The sequence below is a fragment of the Misgurnus anguillicaudatus genome, chromosome 19, assembly GCF_027580225.2.
Source record: "Misgurnus anguillicaudatus chromosome 19, ASM2758022v2, whole genome shotgun sequence".
NCBI lineage: Eukaryota > Metazoa > Chordata > Actinopteri > Cypriniformes > Cobitidae > Misgurnus > Misgurnus anguillicaudatus.
The window spans coordinates 44,202,334-44,215,752 of NC_073355.2; the positions used below are offsets into that span (position 1 = coordinate 44,202,334).

Below are 13,419 nucleotides of genomic sequence, written 5' to 3' on the forward strand. Positions count from 1 at the left end.
CTTTAACATTCACGACGAGAAATGTCGTCAAACTGGACTGATGCCGTTTTCAGGGAATGATAAATGAGAGACAGAAACAATGCCGTAAGGGGCATGCTGGCTGTAGTGAAGACGCGTGGGTCATGCCATTTTCCGTGTATTTTCCCTAATGTCTGTGTGAAAAGAGCTGAGATATGTGACCAGTAGAAAACCGATATTTCACGGCGTTACCTTTCTCTCTACAAAAACAGGAAAGATGGACGAAGCCAAAGAACTTGTTTTGACAAAGCGCTCACCACCAATATTCGCTGTAACGTCCTTAAAATATTACCATGCTAAAAGTCACTTTTTTGGATAATTTTTGAAAGTATGTGGTGGTACGCAAATTTGTACATGCAAATGAATTCTAAGATGACCTACTTCATGATCTATCGCAGTATTAAAGTACAACACACTAGGTAAAATCCCACAATGCAATGCACTCGACTGGACCATTAAATTCTGAATGTGTGACAAATGAACTACAACAGGGAACCCCTAGTGGTTTGTGAGTGAATTGCAGGGGGTTTGTGATTTGATGAAAAACAATAATTACAATTAAAAAATAAAATGTAAATAATTAAAAAATAATAAATCTAAATAAAACACTTCCTAACCAAAAAAAATAAATATTTTGTTTAATTCTGCATGTCATGTGACCATTACAAAACCCTACAATATATCCGAAAACTAAGAACTTGATACGTTTTATGTACCAATAAAAGGAAATTACCAGATAAAGGTCAACTAACAGATAATAATAACAATAACTATGTAAAATACTATTGATATAAACTTTAAAATGGATGAAAAATAAAAGTTTACATGCAATTGTGCTTTTAAATTATTAAAATTTCTCCTTAAAATAACAAGGGGTACTTCAAGTAAATAATGTAGGTCAAGGAGGTTCGACTTGCAAAAAGTTTGAAAACACCTGAACTAGAATATTACCCATTAATCTTAATTTCTCTTATTTTTGTCAAATTCCTTTGCTTTATATTTATTTTTTGCCATTTCTGTTGTTAGTTGATGCAATTATACTTATACGGGATAAACATGTAATGTGAAGCGGTCTCTCACCGGTTGGTGCTCTCTTTAGGCAGTATGTAGGACAGCTCAGCTCCAGCGCTGCTCTCTAATGTAGCGTTTGGCACATACATGTGGACCAGACGGGTGATCTCTGACACGTTACATAAAGCATCCTTTACGATCACCATGTGGTAACCAGCACCTGTAAGAAGTTGAAGAGGAAGACTTGTAAAATGGTTGTCTGACCACAAGAGAGCAGCATTTATTCATGTTAGCAGTCAAAAACAAATATCCCATCCGTACCGTATTTGTTTTTGAGAAAAAGTGGCGAGCCGCAGCACTGCAGTTCTCCGCCAGCCATGATGGCGATCCGATCGCCCAGCAGATCGGCTTCGTCCATGAAGTGTGTGGTGAGCAGGATGGTACGGCCTCGCTTCTCGCCCTGCAGCAGGTCCCAGGTGGACCGTCGGGCTGATGGGTCCATACCCGAGGTGGGCTCGTCCAGCATCACCACCTGCAGGGAAATAACAAATAACAAACGCATGCGTGATGTCATCACTGGGGTCGAGAAATGACACGCTTGACTTCAAACACAGTTTGCGCAGACCGACCTTAGAGTCTCCGATGAGGGCGATGCCGATGGAAAGCTTCCTCTTCATTCCTCCGGACAGAGTCTTGGATTTGGCATCCCGCTTATCTTCCAGGTTAAGAATGTGAATGATGCGCTCAACCTCGTCTGGGATCATTTTGCGAGGGAAACCCTTTAGCTAGAAGAAGAGAGTGATACAAGAGAAATTGGAGTGCTGCAGTGAAATAAATATCTCAAGGACATAATCGGCTATTAAATTGACATTTATATTTATGCGTTTGGCAGACGCTTTTATCCAAAAGATACAGACTTAAGCTATACTTAAACTGCAAATAAATTAAACTTCATTAACAGACTTAAGGCTTGACATGAACTCATGAATAATATAAAGTTTTTAAGTCTACACAAGGAAACATAGGAGTTCAAAATAAATATAAAATACAAAATAAATTTGGCTTCAAAATAAAGAGAATATTGACCCAAATATATATTCAGCAGTATATGATAGATTACGTCTATCTACTTCATTACGTCTGACTTCAGTGTGCATTTCTGTTTTAAAGATGGATGGTTATATCAGACGGTATTGTCTCATTCCATATCCGGCTGGGAAAACATTCCGATATATTGCCCAATCCTAATATATTATCTACAGTAGATAACATAAGTGGTGATTCCTAATACAGACTCTCAAGTGATCTGTGTTTACCTGTGTGTAAAAGAGAAGATGTTCTCGGACGGTGAGATTGTCGAAGAGGACGTCGTGCTGTGGACATAAACCCAGACTGCGGCGGATCAGAGCCATGTCTTGACATATATTATAACCATTAATGTATGCACAACCGCTGCTGGGAGGGAAGAGACCTGAGAGGAAAAAACGAAACACGATGATAGTGAGTACTGATAAACCTCATTCTTACAGCACTTTGGTCTAAATTTTTTTGCACAATTGGCAGAGAGGCTTCTTTGTGAACACAAACGCTTCCGTAAATGTTCTGGGATCGCTCCCGGAAAAGAGGACCTAGTAACATTCCCGTAACATATATGGAAAGTGAACAAGATGCAGAAACGATGCCGTAAGGGGTGGCCGTAGTGAGAATGTGCGTGTCATCGTAAGAAGTTATGGTTCAGAGACTAAAGTCATGTGACTGCAGTGACGTGGCTGACGTGTTATCTGGTGCGCCCCGGCTGTTTTCTTTTTTGTTTTTGTTTTTTTTGTGCGCCCGGCTTCGTTTACAGTCTGAGGGAGACGCACGCTGTAAATTTGAAAAAAAAAGAACTTCGCAAACATGTCTGAGGTTAACACGTCAGCCGTGTCACTGCAGTCACGTGACTTTAGTTTCTCGCATGCGCTTCACAACAGACGCGGAAGAGAAGACAATGCTGAATAAAGTCATATTTTTTTTTATTTTTGGACCTAAATGTGTTTTCAATGCTTCAACACATTTTAACTGACTCACTGATGTCACATGGACTACTTTGATGATGTTTTTATTACCTTTCTGGACATGGACAGTATACCGTACGTAGATTTTCAATGAAGGGTCAACAAGCTCTCTGACTAAATATAAAACATCTTAAACTGTGTTCTGAAGATGAACGGAGGTTTTACGCGTTTGTAATGACATGAGGGTGAATCATTAATGACATTATTTTCATTTTTGGGTGAACTATCCCTTTAAGTAAACACCTTGATACATCCAAATCCTTTCAGTTAAAATAAATAATTTGTTACTATGAAGGCACAACTAATATTCCAATTAATTACACTGTTAATTTTTTTATTTTACTTGGAAAAAATTTAATTCACAAACAAAAATTCTCTAAATCGCAGCCTAACTTTCCACATTTCCTAATTGAAATTGAAACATTTCAAAAATCTCTTAAATTTGTTAAAAACAAGAAAAATGAAAGATTTTGAAAGACTTTTTCTGCAATACCACTAATGCATAATGTTCAACTTGTTGCATTTTTTATATTTTTATTTATTTCTGTTGTAATCATATTTAATTATCCTTTCTATTCTCTTATTTTATTTGTGAGCACACTCCTTATGATCTTATCATAAACCAAAAAGCATGCATGTGGTTTCTATAGAGAGAAAAAGCAGATAATTAGCAAACTTTTCATGCTGTGGAAAAAAAAATGTCACGTCTCTATATGGGTGATTCTCACGAAACCATTAAAACACCACGGCACTAATGATTTTAGCTTTAAAATGTGTAATATAGTAACATTAAAAAGCATCAGAATTAACACAATACTGTGTTCTACCTTGCACAATGTGTCATTTCAACATAAGAATTTATAATTGGAAATTTTATCTCATTTTCTGCTGAAATTCTCATTACCGCAATGTGTCCGGCTGTGTTTGAACATGCGTTATGTTGTAATTTAATCAAATTAACACAAAAATATTAAGAAAAAAAATAAATGGATGTTTTGCTAGACTACTTTAGATGACAGAAAAAATATTTACTGAATATTCATGTATAATAATAATGAAGAAAAATTAGGAAAATGATGTGTCCATGCCTGATGTTCTCATCCTCCGCAACACTTTTTGAGAACAGTTTAAGCACACATACAGAATTTTAATAAAGTTTGATTTTGAGTGACCAAGCACATGGACCAGTTACTTCAAGATGGCTACCAGGTAAGATCATTTCTTTACAGTTAATTTGAAATATTGTCTTGTCAGAATGCTTACACGACATTTTGATTATCATTACCGCAACAGATGCTTATTAAATGTTAATTTAATTCATAGAAGCATAATACTTTGATTTTAAATGCATGTGCAGAATCTCCAAATTATGTTCTTTCAGGTTTGTCATGTCATTTAAAAAATATGTCAGTGTTGATGTTTTCTGACTATTGCGGTAATGAGATTTTTTAGGACTAATTTTTTAAATTATGTTACAAAAAGTGTTAAATGATAAGTAAAAGTTTTTAAATAAATGTTCCCATTTACTCCAGACTTTGTTTTTCAATGTCTGGTGGGAAAAAAAGTAAATTTAAGCAATTTTTACATTTTCATGCTTGACATTTTTAAAACCAAGTTTTCATGAGAATCGCGCATATACAGGATCGGAAAATCATTGTCAGTGTGAATGAACCACAAATCAAACGATCCCGGAAAAATTTTCTGTGTATTTCCCGTAATCTTAGTGTGAAAAGGGCTCTGGTTAACTGATCTCTGCTATTGTTGTTTACAGTGTTAGGTGTGAGAGATCCCATTTACATTGACTGTACTGATGTGTATTCACATGTGTATTTGGCTGTGTCTGGCCTTTATACTTCATCTAAATCAGTCTTTGTACAAGCAATCGATTGTACTTTTCATTTGCTAGTTTGTAATGCAGTTAAGTACAATCTAAGTGCAAACGTTTGTGCAATCAATCACAATTTATATATCAATAATAATGTTTATATATCATAACTCTTACCTGTGAGCATTGACAGTGTGGTGGTCTTGCCAGCTCCGTTGTGACCCAACAGGACGGTGATTTGGCCTTCAAACATGTTGATTGTTAGGTCTCTCACTGCTTCTTTAGTCTTACTGCCAACTTTAAACACCTGTGACAAAAATCATCCATGCACATTGAGCTAGTGGAGTCTTTCATGTATCTTTAGTGATTCTTAAAAGGAATACACCCCCGTTTTTCAATATTTTACCATGTTCCTACCTCAATTTAGATTAATTGATACACACCTATCTTTTTTTCAATGCGTGCACTTTTAATCTTTGTACAGGGCTTCTTGAATGTGTTAGCATTTAGCCTAGCCCCATTCATTCCTATGGCTCCAAACAAATCTTTTATTTGTGCCACCATACTTACTCGTGTAACTGCTCATGTAACAGTATTTAAATAGGAAAAACATGGAAGTGTTTGGTGGCTTCTAAATTCTGTTTGGATCCATATGAATGAATGGCGCTAGGCTAAATGCTAACACATTCACAAGGCGCTGTACAAAGATTAAGTGCACGCATTGATAAAAGATAGGTGTATTAAATCATCCAAGTTGAGGTAAAAGCATAGTAAAATTTTGAAAAACTGTGGTGTTTTCCTTTAATAATAAATCATAATAATGTACCTTTGCTAAATGTTTGATCTTGACTCCTGAGACCAGACCAGCTGGCTCTTCCTCGATGAACTCGCTGATCTGGGCCTTCTCAGCATCTTCCTCGTCCTCTTTCTCTTTCAGGAAGGCCACGCGAGGACTACTGCACCAGTATGACGGCTGTGGGCGGTAGATATGGAGGGCAAATATTAGACTAAAACATTATAGTAATTCTGTATGTAAACATGAGGACATGATAAACAAAATGACTACATTTGAGCAATTTATTTATTAAAAAAGCACTCCAGGTCGGTGGCATCCAGTGTGACCTTTCTTAACGCTAAATGAATTCATAATGCTAAAACTTTCACATGCAGACAGATTTAACCACAACATCAGTTCCAGTATGAAATATTTCATTTAACCTTAACCTCCAATTTAACAAGTCACTCTGTGTTTAAATGTATTGCGAGTAAAGGTGCCAGACACCATCAACTGAAAGGCCATTGCTGAACTTTTACTCCAGCAGGATTTTTAAAAATCATCTGCGAACACAAACATTAACGCAGTGGGTGTCCTGCATATACAATAGCTCACTTCTCTCCCATTACACATTTCACAGTAAATCACGTAGGTGAGGTGATAAGCTTGCGTATGGACTTCCTGTGATGTCTTGATGACATAAGCAAGGTTTCCTGCTGAGATTAAATGCTTCCTGTCTTTTAAGAGTCTGTACGTCAGGAAGCTCCAGCTGGGAGAAGATCAAGCCTTGACATACAGTATGTTGGTTTCAATTCTGCTAATGTTATTTTGACCCGAGATTCACACACATACAAACTCACATGATGACCACGAGAATAACAGATTTAACTATTGTGATTACTGGATGATGACAGGAACCACAACCTTCTCCTTAAAACTTAAGTACGTGTCTGGACAAGTTTGAGCAATGTTTTAATGATCATTTATCCTCAATTTTCAGTCTCTTTATTAACTCATTCCCCGCCAGCCATTTTTTGGAAAGTTGCCCACCAGCATTTTTTGTGATTTTCACAAAAGTTTCACAAAATGTTTTTCAGGAAAATTTTCTTCTAAAAATATATAAATATAAAAATATATCAAATAAAATAACAGACCCTCTGCTTTCAAACAAACAATAAACACATTTTTCTCTGCTTCCACACTTTAGTTAACTTCAAATTGAATGACCTTTCAAGAACTTTCCAGGTGCAATACCCTCAAATTCAAAGACTAAATGTGGAGACACATTTCAAGTGAGAGCAAGGTCACCTTTAAAGATATATTGTTACAGTTCCCTTTCGCAGGAACTCGCGCTGCGTCACTACGGTGACACTTTGGGGACGCCTCAAGGGGTAAGTGCGTCTGAATGTGTATATCAAATTAAACCAACAATGAGGATTATTGACAAAGACAGGAAGACGAAAGCCAGGAAGTATATCGCGATCTGAAATATTGCCAAAGACGGCGTTACAGGGACACAGGAAGTACGGCAAGGAAGACGCAGCGTCTCGTTCCCTTCTCAGGGAACAACAGTTACATACGTAACCCGAGACGTTTTCATGTGTCAAACACAACTATACAAAAAAAACATTTTGGTATGAATCAACATTTGCATACAGAAGATATAAGCATTTGAAGCGAACAGTTTAGCACGTGTGCATAAAAAGTCTAGAGTTTTTATGATATTATCCTACACTACACAAGGAATAATATTGATTTTTTCCAGAAAACTTCTTGCATAAAATAGATTCAAGCACTTTCAATGACCTGTATCTATGCATGTATATTTTCAGGGCCTTGATTTTTTTCCCCAGATTCATAAACTTTCATGGATTTCAAGGACCCGTGGGAACCCTGCTGCTTATAAACTCTTAAATATGAGTTTTTTTAGCAAAAAGCTGAAATAATTGCATTTTTGTGAAGGAATTTTGTTAGAGATCAGATTCAGAACAATTATCAAAACATACACTGAAGCCAAAAAAGTTATTTACTAATTTTAAACTCTGTTTTTGTATAAATTTGGTAAGTGCGGTAACGCAGATTAACATAAGAATTCATCAGGAACACGTTATTTTTAATGCAAATGTTTTAATGTCTTAACTGATGAGATAACTCGTCAATGGCAAGGAAATAGTTAAGATACAAACAGAAAATAAAGGAAATATGTACACAAACTGTAAAAATTTGGCTTCTGCTTAGGCATCTAAGTAGTTTTAAAGGGACCTATTATGCAAAATCCACTTTTACAAGGTGTTTGGACAAAAATGCGTGTTGGCGGTGTGTGAACACAACAACCCTACAATGAAAAAAAATCCGGCCACTTCATTTTTTTTAATCCCCATTTAACCAAAGTGGTCTTATAAAACATGCTGTTCGGATTCTCTTGAAAATATGACATCACACTGATAAAGCCCCACCCACAGCTACCGACTGACAGGCCTGCACTGCCATAGTTTCTGCTCTCAGCGAGTTGTACACGGTCCGCCATATCTCAATAGTGAGATACTATTGTCTCAGACTGTATAGAAATAAGATCTATTTTTTAAATGAAAACGCTTACTGTTTTTTGTAAGGGAGTAAAGAACAGCAGCTAATTTGCATTTAAAGGAATACACACTGCAAAAAATGACTTTTTTTACTTAGTATTTTTGTCTTTTTTTCAGTAAAAATTTCTAAAAATTCTTAAATCGAAATGTATTTTCTTGATGAGCAAATGACCTAAGAAAATAAGTCTAGTTTTTAGACAAAACATATCAAATTTAAGCGAATTTGTGCTTAAAACAAGCACAAAAAAAATCTGCCAATGGAATAAGAAATCTTTTCTTGAATTTACTTAATACAAGAAAAAATAAGCAAAAAATGTCTTATTCCATTGGCAGAATTTTTTGCTTGTTTTAAGCACAAATAATTTGCTTAAATTTCTTAGGTCATTTGCTTACCAAGAAAATACAACTTGATTTAATAATTTTTTTTATTTCTACTGAAAATAATACTAAAATACTAAGTAAGATAGTAATTTTTTCCAGTGCACATGCAAATCATAATATGACGTATTTTTGCCACCCACCTAAATTATGGCCATTTTGGACATGCTATAATAAATGGGGTATTTTGTGCTGAAACTTCACACTGCAAAAAATGATTTTCAAGAAAAAAATTCTTAGTATTTTTGTCTTATTTTGAGTAAAAACATGTAAAAATTCTCAAGTAATGTTGTGCATAAAACAAGCAAAAAATCTGCCAATGGGGTAAGCAAAGTTTTCTTGAATTTAGTGTTTAAGAAAAATGTTCAAGATTTTTTTGCTTGTTTTATGCACAGAATTACTTAAATTTAATATTTTTGGTCTAGAAACTAGACAAATTTTCTTGGGTTGTTTTGCTTATCAAGAAAAAGCATCTTAGTTTAAGAATTTTTAAGAATTTTTCCTGAAAACAAGACAAAAATACTAAGAAAATGTTTTCTTGAAAATCATTTTTTGCAGTGCACAGATATATTCTGGGCACACCTGAACATTACACTACATCTTGAAAAAAATGGGCATAATAGGTCCCCTTTAAAGATTAAAAGTCAACATCAAAGAAAAACAAATCTATCTCTTTCTCAAAAAGCCTTTGCAATTTCTCTGTCTGATATACATGACGTGACATGTCCCAAGATCTTGTATTCACTTGTTTTACGGTAACAGTCAATATAAATCTATGCGACACATACCAGGATGAAGAAATACCATGGCAGAGGGACTCCGTACTCTCCGGGGAACACCGCTTCGACGTACCAGGCGACCAGGCCGTACAGCAGAGCGTCCAGCAGTAGCAGTCCGAGCACCTGAGCCAGAGAGAAGTCATCGTCCACCGTCACCGGATCAAATAGGTTATGCCACTGGATGCCCGTCCCTGAGAACAACACGGAATATGAACGACAACTCCCATATAAAACCAGTATGGAAAATCATGGTATAAGGAAACATTAAGTTAAGTTTGACCCCTGACCTTTGCCCTCAAACATGCCGATCAGTTGGGCTCCCATGGCCATAGCCACATTGGAGATGAGACAGGCGGAGACTTTCTGGCCGTGTGACAGCAGGTCATAGCGAGGCCACAGGAAGAGATACGGCAGGTAGCTCAGGAAGTAGATGAAGCCACCTGCGGCTGCTGCCACATTCGCTACAATGAGAGGACAAATTATATGAAAGTAAATCAAAACTCGAGACCTGCATTATATAATCCATCAAACAAACATTTGATTATAAGCATTTAGATTAAGATTCAGCTCTTAAGCCCTTTAAAGAGCACCTTTTTCATTTCTAAAAACGTCGTTATTTTGTGTTCGAGTGGTTTATTATAAAAAACAAACACCTTATTTGTAGCTCCAGATTTCACACTCTTCCTAAAATGCACGGATTTGAAAAGCTCTGTGTCCCTGATTGGCCAGCTAATCTGTACGTTCGTTGTGATTGGTCTGAATACCTCTGGCATCAACAGGAAATGTGACGCTCCTTACCATGTTTAAAAGATTCGCTCACAATGCAATGCTAAGAGTTAACTTACAGGCTGCGAGTCAAAGCGGGAGGAATTATGATAATGTCGGTCTTCTCTACATCACCAATCCCAGGAAGTAAACTGTTGCTTACAATCCGTGTGTTTGTTGTAGTCCAAGAAAAGAGATTTAAGTTGGAAACAATAACTCGCGTCATTGTTTACTTTGTGGTTTATAACTTTAGCATATTGTTAACATGTACTAATACACACTTACACACCAAATGAAATATAAAATCGTGAATCAAACCATAGGAAGTTGCGCCACTAGGCGGCTATGTTTGCCAACGTCTCCGGGCAGTTATCTCAGTCATGCAAGACAGATATCTTTAAAATCGCAGGCTAAAACACAAACGAAATATTTCTAACCAACAATTAAACCTAACATGAACTGTACCATAACTTGTTTCTTAAACTCAAACTGCGCCTTGTTTCAGCAACTGCGTATCATCACTCTTTATCGAATGATGATTGGTTCTTTTAACTGGAAAGCGGGACTTCTGTCACTAGAGCGGCCATATTGACCATATTGACTGGCTACGGTCATCTTAATAGTACTTAAATTAAAATTTCAAATTTATTTATATAAAATAAAAAAAAAAATTAAATTATTTTACAATGCTGCATTGTTTTATAGACGGTTTCATTGGACGCACGTGCGCTGACGCAATACACGTCTGGATCTGAACTTTACTTCCTCTTTCATTTTTTTTAATGGTCTGACTAGTTGCTAAACTGATCTCTTGAACAAATGCCTCGTCGAAAATAACAAATGTTTTGGTTTCCTATGTAATCTATGTGTTGTTTTTTTGCTTGTTATCTACGTTTAAAGAACTTTGTTGTTATTTATTCTTAGCGGAGTTTACCGGAAGTTACGTGCGGACCACGACAGCTGTTTGTTTATGTTGTTACTGCTGAAAGCGTCTATAGCAGCTTTCCATGAAGAAGAAAAAAAACAGAAAAATGGGAAAATAATTAAATAGACAATATAAAGAGTACAATATAATATACATCATATTATTGCACATTTTATTGTGTTTATAAATGGATTATAATCTAATAAAACTGAATAAGCACCTTTCTTCAACTATCAAACATTTAGTCAACTAATACGGTAACATATGAGGGCAACTTATATAATAAAAGTCATGGGGCATGAATAATAAAAATGCCACAATGCCAAAAATCTCAACAATTTTAAAATGATATTTTTTTCATGCTGAATGTAATAGATTAAATTTTTCGGGTGCAGCGTAACCGTGACATGAGCCTGAGTATTAGCGTAAATCTGCTGTGAAGATCTCTATTATAAACCTGAATGTGATGTGAGGCTCTTCTCGTCTTATCACCATCAGACGGCCACAAAAGAGAAAATACAAGAAAGGACAGGAAAAGAAGGAGCTGCACCGCTGAGCAGAAAATGAAGTAAAATGACACACCGGGTTATTTTTGCATTCACATCTCAAATGGACAAAAAGACGCGTGAGGCCCTTCAGACTCAACAATGTGTCATTTGGTGTTTGAATGGGCCGGACTGACGGAGCGGGACATGTTGATTAAGCTCCATTTTCAGCATCTAGAAATCTGTGATTGTTAAAATCTCTACAGGGTTTAGAATAAAGAAAGTCGTTGAAGGAAGAGATTCAATCTTAGAGTCGTGGTCTTGCTGTGCTGAAAGATTTGGAGGACAAAAATAACTAACTTTATTGTACATCAGATTTATCATGCTGTTTAGAAATGACATTTAGAGAATTAGGTTTATTTTAAGATTAAATTAAGATTAAAAATATTTTATGATTTGAATACATTTTCAATGATTATGTTTACATGCACCCTCATAATGGGATTATAATGAGATACAGTATTGCGATTACACTTAATCTCATGTAAACACAATACTTTGATTAAAATAATGCGATTATGCTCATTATCGCAGCAAGTATAATTGTATTAAAACATGTGTATGCCGATTTTAATCGCAATACACGGCCATGTAAACACTTTAATCACATCTATACTCCATTAAATGAAGTGCGCGTGTGTTTTTGTCACACATCTTAAGTGGAAATTCATAGTAAACTTAACAATAGGAAATTTTCCCCGAACGCTGTCAACACGACTCGCAGTCTTGCCAATATCCAAAAACAGCGCAACGCATATATAACCATTACAGGCATATTTTTCTGTCTTCATTACGACACCAAATAACGAAATACGTCCACAGTAACGTGTTTTCCATTTAAATTAATTAAATTAAATACGAGTTCATCATTTGTGCTGTGCATTGGGCTTTGGAAATAATAACCACAATTATTACATTTAGGCATTTAGCACACGCTTTTATCCAAAGTGACTCACAAAGACAAGGAAACAATCAAGTGATATGTCATAGAGCAGTGGTTCTCAAACTTTTTCTGCGTGCGGCCCCCCTTGTGTACACTATGTTCCTTCGCGGCCCCCCAAAGAAAATTTATGACAAAAAACTGTTCGAAAAATTTAACATTTTAATTAAACAAAACATATTAAGTTATACAAAGTGGTGCTGTTGGTTGGTGGCTTTATTTTTTCGGGTTTAATTGCACAGAATTCATGGTAAATTAATGTATTTGATAAAATGTCATAAAACTGGGGCCCCCTGGCACTATCTCGTGGCCCCCCGGGGCCCCCGGCCCCCAGTTTGAGAACCACTGTCATAGAGAGTCAATAATACAATAGGTGCTTATACAGAATTACAAGGTTTCATAAATCCGAGACTATACCTGTTATTAGCGGATAATTAGAAAATAAAACTACATGGAAACAAGAAGTATTTACTCTCATTATTGGAAATAATAACATCGATATGTTATATGTTAAATTGTGAAGTATTAAAACATCATATTAATAATTTTTTTTTAAATGTATAGTGTCTGGGCAATAAGACATTAAAGCAGTAGTGACATTTTGCCAGGGTCATTAGACTAATTGTCATGAAAATAATGTTGCAAAAATTAATATTCGTAAGTAGAAGACTTTTCTTTATGTAAATATGGAAATTCTCTATGACAATCAGCCATTAAAATGAATGAAGTATAAAAGCTCTGATGTCTCTTGCATTCAGGAATGGATGGACAATTTTGGGTTTGACAAGCTCATTTCCGTTTCATTAGCCAGCTGAAATA

At 35.8% G+C, this 13,419-nt stretch overlaps 1 protein-coding gene across 1 annotated transcript in view; it reads right to left on the reverse strand.

Annotated features, from left to right (window-relative positions):
* LOC129436645 (phospholipid-transporting ATPase ABCA3) overlaps positions 1-13,419 on the reverse strand; it is a 56,904-nt gene that overhangs the window by 18,046 nt on the left and 25,439 nt on the right. Inside the window, exons 9-16 of the mRNA XM_055194881.2 lie at positions 9,713-9,886; positions 9,435-9,616; positions 5,735-5,881; positions 5,086-5,215; positions 2,346-2,500; positions 1,659-1,814; positions 1,351-1,561; positions 1,099-1,249 (exon numbers count right to left, since the gene is read on the reverse strand). Coding sequence (XP_055050856.2) covers positions 1,099-1,249; positions 1,351-1,561; positions 1,659-1,814; positions 2,346-2,500; positions 5,086-5,215; positions 5,735-5,881; positions 9,435-9,616; positions 9,713-9,886 — 1,306 coding nt within the window. The remainder of the gene's footprint in view (positions 1-1,098; positions 1,250-1,350; positions 1,562-1,658; positions 1,815-2,345; positions 2,501-5,085; positions 5,216-5,734; positions 5,882-9,434; positions 9,617-9,712; positions 9,887-13,419) is intronic.